The 13956-nt window shown below is 35.9% G+C and overlaps 1 protein-coding gene across 1 annotated transcript in view; it reads left to right on the top strand.

Annotated features, from left to right (window-relative positions):
* Window positions 1-13956, top strand: part of LAMA2 (laminin subunit alpha 2) — an 831335-nt gene that overhangs the window by 525989 nt on the left and 291390 nt on the right. Inside the window, exon 18 of the mRNA XM_069077437.1 lies at window positions 8527-8613. Within this exon, the coding sequence (XP_068933538.1) occupies window positions 8527-8613 (87 nt within the window). The remainder of the gene's footprint in view (window positions 1-8526; window positions 8614-13956) is intronic.

Here is a 13956-nt window from a genome sequence, read left to right as displayed (position 1 = left end):
TTTGTTTAAATGCATCCTCTCCAATTTTCATATTTGCAAAAGCTTTAAATGGGTTATTTCTCATCACTAGTTGCAGGCCAGCAGTTTGGAATAGTAGAAGGAGTATCTGGATCCCAGTTTATCTTCTCCTAGGAGTCTCAGTTTCCTCACTTGTAAAATGGAGATAAGATCTGCCCCTCACAGAGTTGAGAGGAAAATTTTAAAAAATGAATATATTTGGCTTTGAAATGTGTAAAGAAATTTACAAATGGGAGTTGATGTATTTTTTTTTACATCTTGGTAAATCAGAACTTTTTCCTGAAAGGTTTAAATTCTTATTCGAATGCCTTACAGTTTCCTATGAAAAGTAATTAGGAATCTGAAATATACTTCACTAATAGCATTCCATAAATATTTCGGCAGCAGTAAAGTGTGTATGTAAAGATCCATTGCCTAGAAGTTCAGTTTCTTCATCTTTTAAAAGGAGACTCCTGATCTTATAGACTTGGAGCTGAAGAGAACCTTTGAGATAATTTGGTCCAAATGATCAGAAATGTTAAGTGATTTACCCAAAATCACAAAGCTTCTAAGTTGAAGGACCAGGATTCAAACCCCAATCCACTAACACATTTGCCATTTACCATATCTGACCTTCACTAATTAGAATGAAAACATTTCATTATCATTTTGTCCTTGGTAACATGTGAATGCCATAGAAGTGACAAAATGAATTCCATTCAAATTAGCTAACATTTAGAAGAGCTGACACCTACATAGCCTTTAAAATTTGCAAAGAATTTTATACATGATTATATTTGGTCTTCTCAGAAAGAAAAAGCTACAAGCATTTGATAATACATTATTATTTTACTGATAAGATAATCAAGGCTGAGAGAGTTTAAGTGATTTGCCTAGAATAAGTATCCTAAGATTAGATTTGAACCTAGGTGTAGGTCTGACACTCCACAGTGTGTCACACTGCCTCCTAAAATGTCTAACGCACTATTCAGGGAACTAGGTCAGATACAATGTTTGGCCAAAAACATAGTTCCTGCCCTCATGTAGACTTAATGCAAAATTATGCATGAATACATAAAAGTATTGTGTGAAATTTAAGAGGAGAAAAGTCATTGTTGGCTAGAGACAATCAGGGAAAACTTCTGGAGGAAGATGCTAGAGTTTGAAGAGGTATAGTACAAAATTACAAGTATAAGAAAATATATTGGCAAAATTCAGAGGAAAGTATAGAGTGTTGACTGGAGACAAGGCATAGTCCAATTTGTTTTATTGGAGTACATAGAGTATATTGGAAGAAGTAGTGTGGCCCAGCAAAAATACAGTAACAGCAATATTGTTTTAAGAATGACTCAATGAATAAGTTATTTTGACTATTATAAATACTGAAATTAACTACAAAGGACATATATGAAGATGCTATCTGCATCCAGAGAAAGAACTTATAAATAAAAGTATGTATAGAAAAATTTTACACACACATTATATGCCTATTTGTGTCTAGTGGTAACCATCTCTAGGGTGGGGGAGAAAGTGTAGAAGAAAAAAAAGAAATTTAATGATAAATTTGTTATATATTTTAAAGGAATATCAAATCATACATAGTAGATTTGCAGTTTCATGTGCAATCATCTTTCTTATACTGTTTTGGAAATTCTTGTTTTATACTATAAATTAATTTGTAAAAAAAAATACCTTTAGTTTCTATAAAATGGGAGCATTAGATTAGCCATTGAAGTAATTTCAAGCTCTAGACTTATGAATAAATATGACATAAGACTTCTTTTTCCAGCCTTATAATAGTCGGAGAGTACAGAATTATAGACAAAGGAATCTTAATATTAATCCTTAGGATCGACCAATAAACATTTATTAAATGCCAAGCACTGGGGATACAGAGATGAAAATGTAATAATCCTTGTACTCAGGGAGCTTATATTCTATCAGGGAGTCAATGTGTATAGATACATTTTTTTTTATATAATATAAATATATTTTTTTATATAATTTTTTTATAGTCCTGTCTGCTGCCTAAGTTGTATCAAGGATTTTCTCAGTGAAATAACAAAATAATCTTACATGCTAATACATTTTTAAGAACAAAAAAGATTTCTTGTCCCAAAAGTACAAGTTTATAGACCATTGAATATAGAGAAATAATAGCAAGGAGCAGCTAGGTAGCGCAGTTAATAGAACATGGGCCCTGGAGTCAGGAGGACCTGAGTTCAAATATGGCTTCAGACACTTAACTCACATACACAAACACAAAATCTATACATGTGACCTTGGGCAAGTCCCTTCACCCCAATTGCCCTACCTTCACCCATCCAAAAAAAAAGCAAAAAAAAAAAAAGAGAGAGAGAAATAATAGTAAGAAAGTTCACTTGTCTCAGAACCATTTCTCTTTGAACCCTGTCAACAAAGATAAGGAAAAAAATAACAATTTACATTGATTAATAATGTGTTATATAATACTTTAAGATGTTATCATTTGTTTTACAAATGTTACCCATGAACTTTACAACAAACTTATGGGCTAGGTGTCCCAATTTTACATATAAGTAAAATGAGACCCTGACACTTAAGTGACCCACAGTCACATAACTAAGATGACTCCGCTCCAGTGTCACCAACTGCCTATGGGGCATTTCAGATTGTCTTCCTGGAGGCATCTCTAATTCATTATGTAAAAAACAGATCTCACCTTTTCCCATAATCCACCCTCCCTTTCATTCTTGCCTGTATCTTTTGAGGGCAAGACCATCGTTCCATTCATACAAGCTTGAACAATCAGTGTCATTCTTGACTTTTCACTCTCATCCCACATTTCTAAACAGTTGTCACATCTTATTTCTTCTTATACAATCTCTGACCCCTTCTACTGAAGCAACAGCCATCGCTGTAGTTCCCTACCCCACCCCTCTGCTTCTCACCTTTAATGTTGCAGTATATTTCTAGTTCTCTTGGCTTAAAATCTCTACTGCAATCCATCCTCTACACAGATGCCAAAATTATTTTCCTTAAGCAGAGGTCTGATTCTGTCCTTCTCCTGGCTCAGTAAACCCAAGTGTCTCGCTAGAATCTCTAGTACAAAACAGAAATTCCTCTCTTTGGCATTTACAATTGTTTGTAATTTGACTTCATTCTATCTTTGTAGCTTTACTACATGATATTCCCCTTCACACAATTCACAACCTAGCAAAACTGGCTCTTGTTTCATCTCCATACCTTTTCATTGGCTGTTTCCCATACCTTAAGTGTACTATCCCCTCACCTCAATCACTTAGAACCACAAGTTTTCTTCAAGATCCAGCTCAGGAACTTCCTTCTATATAAAATCTGTCCTGTTCTCTCAAATTCTGGCACCCAAATTACCATGCATCTATTTAATTCTATTTTTCATATGCCCTTCTTTGTCTACACTCTCTTCCACAATAGAATGTAAATATCCCCCAGCATTTTTACACATTTTTACCTGGAGGTACATAATAAATGCATTTTGACTGACAGATAACTAGTCAGGGATGGAATTTGAACCCAGATCTAACCTAACTCTAACTCCTATACCATAGACTAAGTTTAGAAGAACATAAGAAGTCAGCTTTCATTATTGGAGCCTATGGATGCTCAGGCCAAATTCTTCCTTTCAAATCAGTAAAGGCTAGCAATTCTGTCATTGAGTTAGGAAGTAAATCCTCTTTCCATCCCCCATCCTGCCTACTATTGACCTCCATGAATACAACAGTTTGTATTCAGACCACTTCTACACCAGTGTCTTGAAGATACTGCTGGAAATGACATTAGTTAGAATGATATCATTAGAATAATAGTTGCCACTTTACTGGAAAAGCGCTCCTGCTTTCCACCGCATGAATACTTCTTGAACCATTGTGCCATTGCAGACCATAGTACAAGCTATACATTATCTTTCTGTTCTTAGAGAGCGGTAACCCCCTTCTCCCTTTCCAGTCTTCTTACAATTTCTCCCCAACACATACTTTTCAATCCAGTGTCACTTGCCTCCTCAGTTGTTTTGTAAATGAGACACTATATCTCTTCTCTCTGGGCATTTTCTCTGACTGTCCCTTGTACCTAGAAATACTCTCTTTCCTCTACTCCATCTGGTCACTTCCCTGGCTTCCCTTAAGTCCCAGTTAAAATCCCTCCTTCTACAGGAAGCCTTCCCCATTCCCTATTATTTCCAGTGCCTCCCTTCTGTTAATTATTTCCTATTTATCCTGTATGTTTTGCTTGCTCTGTGTGTGTGTGTGTGTGTGTGTGTGTGTGTGTGTGTGTGGGTAGCATATTGTCTCCCCCATTAGATTGTAAGCTCCTTGAGGGCAGGGACTGTCTTTTGCCTCTTTTTGTATCCCCAATGTTTAGCACAGTGCCAGGTACATAATAGTAGCTTAATGAATGTTTATTGATTGATATGGCCCACAAGAAAGAAACTAACGAGCATGAAGAGGTTTAGACTGTGTAGCAGCTAAATAGATGAATGAAACATCAGCTTTTAAGCAGTTACTAAGCACTGTGCTAAGTTTTGAAGATATAAAATAAAAGCAAGACTATTCTCAAGGAAACATTCTAAGGTGGGGATAATGATGAAAGAGGTTTCAGCTTCAGGTCAAATGGATAGGTCCTATTATCTTTAGGATTCATTGGCAAAGCAGATAGCAGTGTCATTTCCATGAATCAAATCATATCTACTCTTAATGTTGAATCATTGGGAGTGTCAAGTTCCTTGGCGAGGGGAACTTTATTTTCCAGGTCTTCATTGTCTATGGGCGCTGAGTAGACAGGGGCCACAAGCACCTATGAAGGCCCTTGCCATGTTGTGTCTCCACAAAAGTGGAGGCTTTTTCTACCATGAATACCTTCTTCAAGAAGATGGACAGCAAGTGCTAGACATAGTGATAATTCAATGACAGCACAAAAAGGAAATGAATTCTAACTTAACAAATAGGAAATGACCGGTTAGTGCTTTGGGAATCATTCCTGAATCAGCTGTGCACAGTCTGTCAATTGACTTGTTGAAAGCAAACATCAAAATCAATATCAAATTAGAAGAAAGAATAAAAATGAGAAAAAGATTTGGTGTGCAATTAAAATGACTCCAATATAACCTACTTAAACATGCTGTTGAGTCAAAAAAAATTGAAAATAGGCAAAAGAAAAAAACAGACCTCAGAAGAAACTATCACCAATAAAAAACTGATATTCTTACCAAATAAAGATTTGGTAACTCAGGGCAACATTGATTTAAAATATAGATTTGGCTATTAAATCCAATGCAGGTGATTGATGGAAGAGGCAGGAGATCCAATTAAATCACATGATACCAAAAGCAGTTAAGGGTGAACATGGAAAGCAGTACCATCTTTTAAAGTAGCAAAAATTTTTAAAGAAAGAATGGCAGGAGATCCAATTAAGTCACATGATCCCAAAAGTAGTTAAGGGTGAAAATGGAAAGTGTACAACAAACAAATGAAAAATAGAATCGATTTTTCAAGATTATTATACCTATTTTCTCCATCAATGGCAGTGGAGTCACCATGTTGGAACTCTAATTAATAGCCATTGATACACTGTGGGATGAGGAAGCAGAAATACTGGGAAAGAAACTGATGAGAACAGTAACTTAACTAAATAGGTAAAGTCTACCCAGAGAGAAGCTGTGCTAGACCAAACATAGTTTTGAGGCTATTGAGACTTCAGTTCTCAAGACATGGTAAAAAAAAAAAAAAATATATATATATATAAATAATCTTGGGTGTATTCCAAAAGGTCATCTTTGATGGAAGTATGAGAAAGGGAACAGACAGTCTTTTGCAAACTATATAATTGAGCATACCACATCATTACAGGCATATAAGTAACTGAAAGATGGAGAGAATGCAAGATTGCACTGTGCTTATTGGTTTTTGAATATAAAATAATTTAATTAGGCAGAGCAAAAACTTGACCATAAAGGCTCTTCTCCAACAATATGTCTCACATGTGGATTTTAAAGTCTTACATACTTCCTTGAGAGACACAACAGAGATAAATTTGTTCAATGACTGCTTATAAATATCAAATGAGAAATAAAGCAGGGAAACGCATGCTAATGAAAGGTGTTTGCCATTGTCATGAAAAATGACCAAACAGCAGAATATAAATGGAAGAGTGATTCTTGATGGATGGTCAGTTCTCCCAAATGTTCCTATTTGCAGGTGACATTGTGCAGAGTGCACCAAGCCCCAGAACATTGTGACAGCTCCTGAATGAGGCTCCTAATTATTCCAAAATATTTTACTTAACTACTCACACAGGAAAATCAAGTAATGAAGAATGCCTGTTGTCTAGACTGTGATAAGCAATTTGATGGACAGTCCTTTCATATAGTTTATCAGTATATATCTTGGACAGGCTCTGTAGAGGGCCAATGAAGTAGGACAAGAATTGATGGGAAAAGATGGGTGGGCTTTGGAAATTCATCAGTACTTTTAATAACCCTAACTGTCCTCTCTACAATAAAGGACCATCTTTTTAATACCAATAGATACCTGATAGTGCTATATATAACTCTGAAGCAGGAAATATCACAGGCTCGAAAGAATTAAATGTGTATGTCACTCAAGGCATGTGGTAAGCATAGGTAAACTTCAGCATATTACCAATGAAGAATTGTGCAGGTAAATGAAAGTGAAAGATTGTAAATATATATGACAAGAAAGGGAGGTGGGTCAATCATATAATGGGAGTGTGTAGCACCAACACAATATTCACAGCACCAGTGGTGACTGTAAATATGTTGGCATTGTTCTCAATCACAAAATATAACAGACTCTCCCTATACAAGATAGAAGCAAAACATTTATTCAGATACCAGAAAACCAAATTCCAAAACCAGGAAACCAAATCAATTATAGCAACATAGAAGTTAATACACCATAACACAGCAGAGAGTCACACCATCCTTTAACCTTCCCACAAACCAACACTCAGAAATCAGCTGTCTGCTTATCTGTTGTCCTCTCTCTCCAACCATCTAGCTGCTCAGACTCCCAAATTCCTGTGGTTTCTGCTTCACCCTTCAGCAAACTCCTCACACCGTAGCTCCATGTGATTACATTTGACCTATTAGGGGGCAGGGAAGATCTTCAAATTCCCTTTGGCTTATTAAGGGGCAGGAAAGAGCTTCAAATTACCATTACCATTAAAGTGAGAGGAAACCAATGAAAAATCTGTGTGTTTCATTTGTACCCACTCAAAATCTACAAATCTAGAGGAATACCAATACATTAAACAGAGCCTTGTGGAGGATTTATGGGAGGTCATTGACAAGAATTTGCAAAGGAAAAGAAGGTGTAGATGGAATGCATTCTGTGCCATTGGAGAGAGTATATTCCCACTGAATGGTTACAGGTTCATTGAAATATCTTCATATTCATTCTTCGGTACTGTTGTTTACTATCATTAATGAAGCCTGTGTAGCTTTTTACTAGCACTCAGAGCTTCCAGTCAATAAACTGTATACCTTTACCTGCTTCTTCTCAATCTGAGAATCCTGAACTGTCTTGTAAAAACAATCAAATTTTCTTCCACTTTAATTATTTGAATCCTTATGCAATATTTTGTTTTAGCTAAAAATAGCTTCATGATTTAAACATGGAGACATTGCTTTGAAGGTAAATCTGAAAATCATTTTTTTAATATTATTGGAGATTGGAGCAAAAGCATTAAGATGTTATTTAAGTTCACCCAAATAATCAGAGGCAAAACTAAGATGATGATTTAGTTCTGAGTTTAAAGTCATTTCTTTAGGCCATTGAGCCATGCAGTCATTATTGAATTGTCCTGTCACATAAAAAATAAGAATAAATCTATTTAAGGGAGAAGAGGATGGGAGAAGGATTAATAGCTCTCTTTCCGATATTCAATTTATTAAAAGTTAAGGCAGAAATGTCTTCTTAATCTCTCTTAAAAATATTTCCTAGTACTGAATACACATGTATGAGAGTGAATTTGTGAACATTTTCACATGTACATACACAGGCATAATGATGCATCATTCTGCATATGGTAAAAGAGACAACCTCACCTCCTCTCCACACACACACACTATAGCAGATACACAGAGTTGTCCAAACTATCTAATAAATCAAATTGCACCACTTTGTGTTCAAAGGGATTTAGCTAGTGAGAAAAATCTATGGCCTTGTGTTTTTCCAGGCCTTAAGGGTCCCTAAAAAGGCAGCTGTACATTCCTGCTTGTTATTGGTGATCACGGACTCGGCTGAGTCTAGTCACATAATAACATGTCATAGGGATACTGCCCTCCGCTGTGCTATATTCGTGTCTGCAGAAATAGCAATACCATTTCATCCTCTATTGGCCAGACTCTAATCCCCATCTGTGAACCCACGATGACCTGCCCATCTCCTGTTGTCCCATGGGAAGAGGGATGAAAACTCTGCCGCTAATGATTTTGTCTCTCTGTTTCTTCTTTGTCCTTGTTCTCACCCAACAACAACTACAACAACATAGCTTCAGTCCAACGTGCCACTTAGACTGGAGTCGGGGATTGATATGTGATGAATGCCCTGTCGGGTACACAGGACCACGCTGTGAGAGGTAAGCAAGCACCACACTGCCTTTCTGAGTGATGTCTACCTTGGGGACTTTAAAAACAACAGGTATTGTCATTCTTTGCACTCCCCAGTAAAAGGGGAAGAAAAAAAACTTCAGCAATGTTCAGTGAAATGAAATTAAGTTCCTCCTCACACTTGTCAAACAAATGCAGTACATTTTTTATAGTTTATTCATTCTCTGTAAATTGCTCTATAAATCTCTATTCCTTCAAAGAATATTTGATAAATGTTTTATTCTTAAAGGTTATGCATTAACCTATTGTATCCAGAAAGTATTTCCCAAGTGGAAGGAATATATTTTAAGGTTCTTCCATCAGTACTTTTTTTTTTAATCTTTCATAATTAGTTTTCTTGTCCTTAAAATATGACTTGAAAGTTTAGAGCCCAATTCATCAAATGGCCCATGACTTACTATTACTGGGTTTGGGATTTGTTTGTTTTTTACAAATTAATATAGAGTTAAAAATGTAATTTTTCATCTGATTTATATGTTGTTCTAATTATTCCCAAGACAATATTATCATTCTGGCTGATGTATGCTTTCCGCAGGAGAACTCTTTAGTCAAAAGTTTTACTAGTCTTTATTTTTCCAATGGTGGTTTAGACATAATTTTCTATGGTTTCCTTCTCTTAAAAATCCATTATGAAGGAAAAAAATCACATGGAGAAAGGCCTGTCTATAAATTATGTTCTTGCCTTTGGTAAATTACCAAGCACCACTTCCATGTCCACATCATCATAGTTGAAATAGGCTCCTTTCCTATACCTTCTGGAAGTAGAGAGCCAGTCAACTCCCTATAATCACCAGGACTGATCTTGCTAAGGGCTATTCTTGCCTATCATTTCCTGTCTGCCTTGCAAATTGTTGTCCCTGTTTCAACTGAGGTCCCTGAAGTTACCAATTGTAGGAATAAATCACCCAGGAAGTACACCAATAAAAACTGGTTGATGCAAGACGCTGAATGTTACCTGCCCAAGCAACAGGTGTGATTTGGGGATCTGGCATATTCTGTACATTAGTGATAAGGCCAGGATTAAAGTAAATTAGATTTTAATTGAAGTGAAATACAGGAAAAAACTGTAGGTCAGTAACTGTAAAAGTCAAATGAACAATAAAAGTGAAAGATGTGAGTGTTTCTTCCCGTTACAAATGAACAGGTAATTGCCATGCCAGGAGCAGCTTATATCAAAATCGTGGCCCTTCCACCTCACCCCACCCACTTTTTTAAAGCAATTGGAAAATGATAGCTCATCTGTTCCTTTGAGGCCATTAAATCTGTTCAAGACCCTTCCACGCTTTTCTCACTCGTTCATACTAATTCCTTTCTCAATGAGGAAACAATTTCTAAACCTTAAAAGAAAAATTTTCAAACTGTGCCAGTATTTTGAACTAGGTAGAAAAGAGGCCTAGAATCCCAAAGAGAAACTGACTTGAACTACAAAAAAAAAGTTCTTTTGGCACAATTAAGTAACTAATGTTCAGAAGTAATCATAATCTCATGGACAAGAAGCAGGAACGATTGCAGCAAGGGGGGTTACCATTTGCTACTTTTGGTGAAATTCAACTTGGCTAAGTGAGTAGAAAAGCCAGCTTTTCTCAAGGAGGGGCAACAAAATGACTTTGCTCTTCTATTAATAATTTGAACTCAGTGTGGGTGCCAGAGAGGAGGGGATGGAATAGCAACTAGGAAACAAGAGTAATGGTAGAAAATCAACTTTGGCTGTAGGTAGTCTTGGTAGCAAGCTCAATACGTAATTGAGACATCAGTGACAGTCATTCATATCGTAGCCCATATAATGGGATTATATCATGGTGTAGAGCAACAGGATGCTAACTGATCCAATTGAAACTTGTAGGGGAAATAGTTCTGGGAATTTTGTCACTGAACATGTAGACCCTCAGAGAAAAGAGCCCATATGAGTGCTTTTCCATTTTGCCTAGGGAACCAGAAGACCGAAAGTTAATATTTAATTATCTCTGGACTATCAACATGGACAGTAGGTTTTTTGACAGATGAGTCTACCCAGAATGAGGGCACAGCATAAGAATGCATCAGTAATAACAATGACATCAGTGACATTGCTTTCTCTTGAGTTTCATGTTCTTTCCCTCTATTTGGACGATGGAAGAGACAATATTATATAGGAGACATACATAGTTCCTATATAATATATAAAATAATATTATATGTGATATATAATATTATATATATATATATAACACTATAATATGACTTGGAAATTTGAATGTGCCATTAACTCATTTGGTAAGTCAGGTCATCTCTTTGGGCTTGTTTCCTCACTGTGTAATGAACAGTATAGCAAAGGAGGGAAGGGAGTATGTGGTATTTTTTAAATTCCTGCTATGTACCAGGCACAGTGCTAATTTCTAAGTTCCCTGTTACTGCTAAGGTACTTTAATTCCACATATTCTCTGCCTCTTTTCCTGTAGAGTATCAGATACTGGTGAATATCATCTTCCTAGGCAATATTCTTTGCTATTGGAAGAAATCGATTTTGTCTACCTCATGTTCTATTCTTCATTCATCTCTTCCCAAATATTTTCCAATTGACTTAGAGGAAAACAATGTGGAAGTAATCAGTGGTAGTTGACTATCCAGTGCAATTCCAGCCCCAAATCCTAGTCTTCAGAAGTAATTTCCTTACTCTGTGTTGAATGTGAATAATTGTTTTGGAATTCTTGATGCCATATTTACGGAGTGCAGGTTTGAAAATCTGGAAGGATCTAGAAGACTGTAATTTAGACTACTGCTAATTATTGAATCTAAACATATCACAGAATTAGGCACTGTTATCATTAAGATTTATATGATGAACAGTATACTGTTCACAGATCTTGGAAGCATTTTTCTACTCCTTAGGGAATTTTTTCTTTGTATGACTCCAAGAATACTATAAGACAGCTAATAAAAGTCTTCTAAAAAGTGTCAGTAGTGAATAGAGTTTTTCACTGAAGTGTGATATGAATTAACTATCATGTCTATTCATAATTTTTGCTTAAATGTCATACAACCAAACCCTCTGGAAGGCATAGGTGCTGCTTCTGACTTACATATTAATCTGTTTAATTATGGCCATTTTCTCCCTGGAATGAGTTTTCTGCTATTGTGGAAGAAATTTGCACTATATTAATTGGGACCTTTGTTAAGAAGAATTCCCAGACCTTGTTAAATAATGTCATCTCTCCAGGGGGCAGTGAGTCATTTTGAGGGAAGTGAACTGAAAGTAATGGGTTTTAGTTGACTATAATAATTATCTTTGATATATCCTCATTCCACTGGAGCAAAATCCATTTATTTATAGTAAACAAAATGAAATATAAAGCTATGTGGATATGATGATAAATTCCAAATGTCAAACAAAGCAAGAAAAATGTGGGTGATAATTCATTTGGACCTTCCTGGTGTTTTGATTAAATGCCTCCTTCTGAAGGAATGATGACAATAATAATAATTTAAAACTTCCTCCCTCTTCCCCTCCCCCCATAGACCCCTTCCACCTCTTACATTGGGATTATTTGTGTGGTACATTGCTCTATGCTTCTACTCACCATCTCTTTGATTCTGCGGACCAAAACTACCTTATGTGGGTACAGGCAACTACTCTCTCTTGCATGCATTATCTCCTTCAAATAAAATATAAGCTCCTTGAGGGCAGGCTGTTTTGTATTTATATCCCAAGTGATTAGCATAGTGCCCAGTGCACAGGAAGCATTTAATTGATGCTTTTCTACTCATCTAATCATAAGGTTTCAAAGTTTCCAGGGTATGTTATTTCATTTAATCCTCACAGTATTTTATGCATGTGAGGCAATCCAATGAATACAAAAAGATAGCTTATATACTCCATTTTACTTTATATAAACCATCTTTAAAAAGAAGTAACAAGTAATATTTGTTGGTGGCAACTGTCTGCCAAAAATATTTGCACAAAATTAGGTTTCATTGTCTTTTTTCTCTTTAGCATTTATTTTTTGAATTACAATTAATATTAGAGTTGGTAAGTACAAATCTAATTATTAGGTCATTCGTGGTGCTCATTAAATTGTTATGAATTTACCCTGAGAGGGCGCCTGATATAACTCAAATAAAAATGTACTCAACTCTTTTCCTGAAAGTAGTCTTTCTAATCTTACAAAACAGTAGCTATTATATGTGTCTGAACTGCCTTGAAAAACAATATATTACTTGGAGAAAATTATTTTCTTCATCTTTTTCCATTATATTTTTTGACCATTGCTGTGCTACAGTCCCATAGGATGACATGGGTGTCTGTATTGCTCAGAAACAGAAAACTTTCTACTTTCTCTTATTTCTGCCTCCTCTTTCTTCTCCCTACTTCTCTTCTCCCTCAGTCTGAGAACATGAGCAAGTATGAAGTATGAGTAAATGTAATGAGAGGGAAAGCAGACCAGAATATAAATGGGTCCTATCTACATAAGCACTTTTTGAATAAATACTGGTAATCTGCCACATTAAAGAGCAAGCTTTATAGAGTGCTTTGATCAGGGGAAAATATAATACTGTAATTTATTAAGATCTGTGCCTTAAAAAAAAAAGAACAACCTTCTGATTTTTGTCATTATTGTGCCAAATGGAACATACTCTTAAACAAAGGGAAAACCTACCATCTACCTATATGGATTTCTAGATTATTAAAAAGTATATAGTGGTGTTTTCTGGTACCTGAGACATTCCACTTCACCAGGATCCCATATAGACCCAGAGCAGAGTCTCCAACAGATATTTTCCCTAGAAAGGGAGATGCACAGACATAGGGACAAATTTCACTCTCATAGGTTTCCACAATCTCTACCCCCTCCCCATCCTAAATAATTATCAACATACTTCTAATTACACTTTTTATATTAAGTATTCCCTTAAATTTCTACTTCTATATTTTTAACCTGAATTCTCATAACAAGTTCATACTGGGGAGAAAAGAAGGCGAGCCTTGTATATTAGTACAGAAAAGCAACCAGTTCAGGAGCTACATATAATGTGTTGTAATACAAAGGCTTTCCAACCTGGACTTGAATTCCTCTGGAGAACCACTAGACAGATTTCTTATTATGCTTTTGTCTCGTCTTCAGCACAAGTGTCAAGGTTTGGGGGATTTTTTCCCCCTGCTGAAATCTAATTACCGGTTGAACTGCCAGGATATCATGTGGTATCTATACCACAGTTACAAATTTTAAAATAAAAAAGAATAAAAGAAACTTGCATTTGGGGGGAGGAGGGGAAAGAAATACTTGAAAGAACATCATATTATCTTGAGAGATTAGTATCATGACAAATGTGTAAAC

This window comes from Petaurus breviceps, unplaced genomic scaffold (genome assembly GCF_028583685.1).
Source record: "Petaurus breviceps papuanus isolate PSGF00001 unplaced genomic scaffold, PetGlider_PUasm1.0 90977, whole genome shotgun sequence".
Lineage (NCBI taxonomy): Eukaryota > Metazoa > Chordata > Mammalia > Diprotodontia > Petauridae > Petaurus > Petaurus breviceps.
This window is presented reverse-complemented; position numbering and strand designations above follow the sequence as displayed.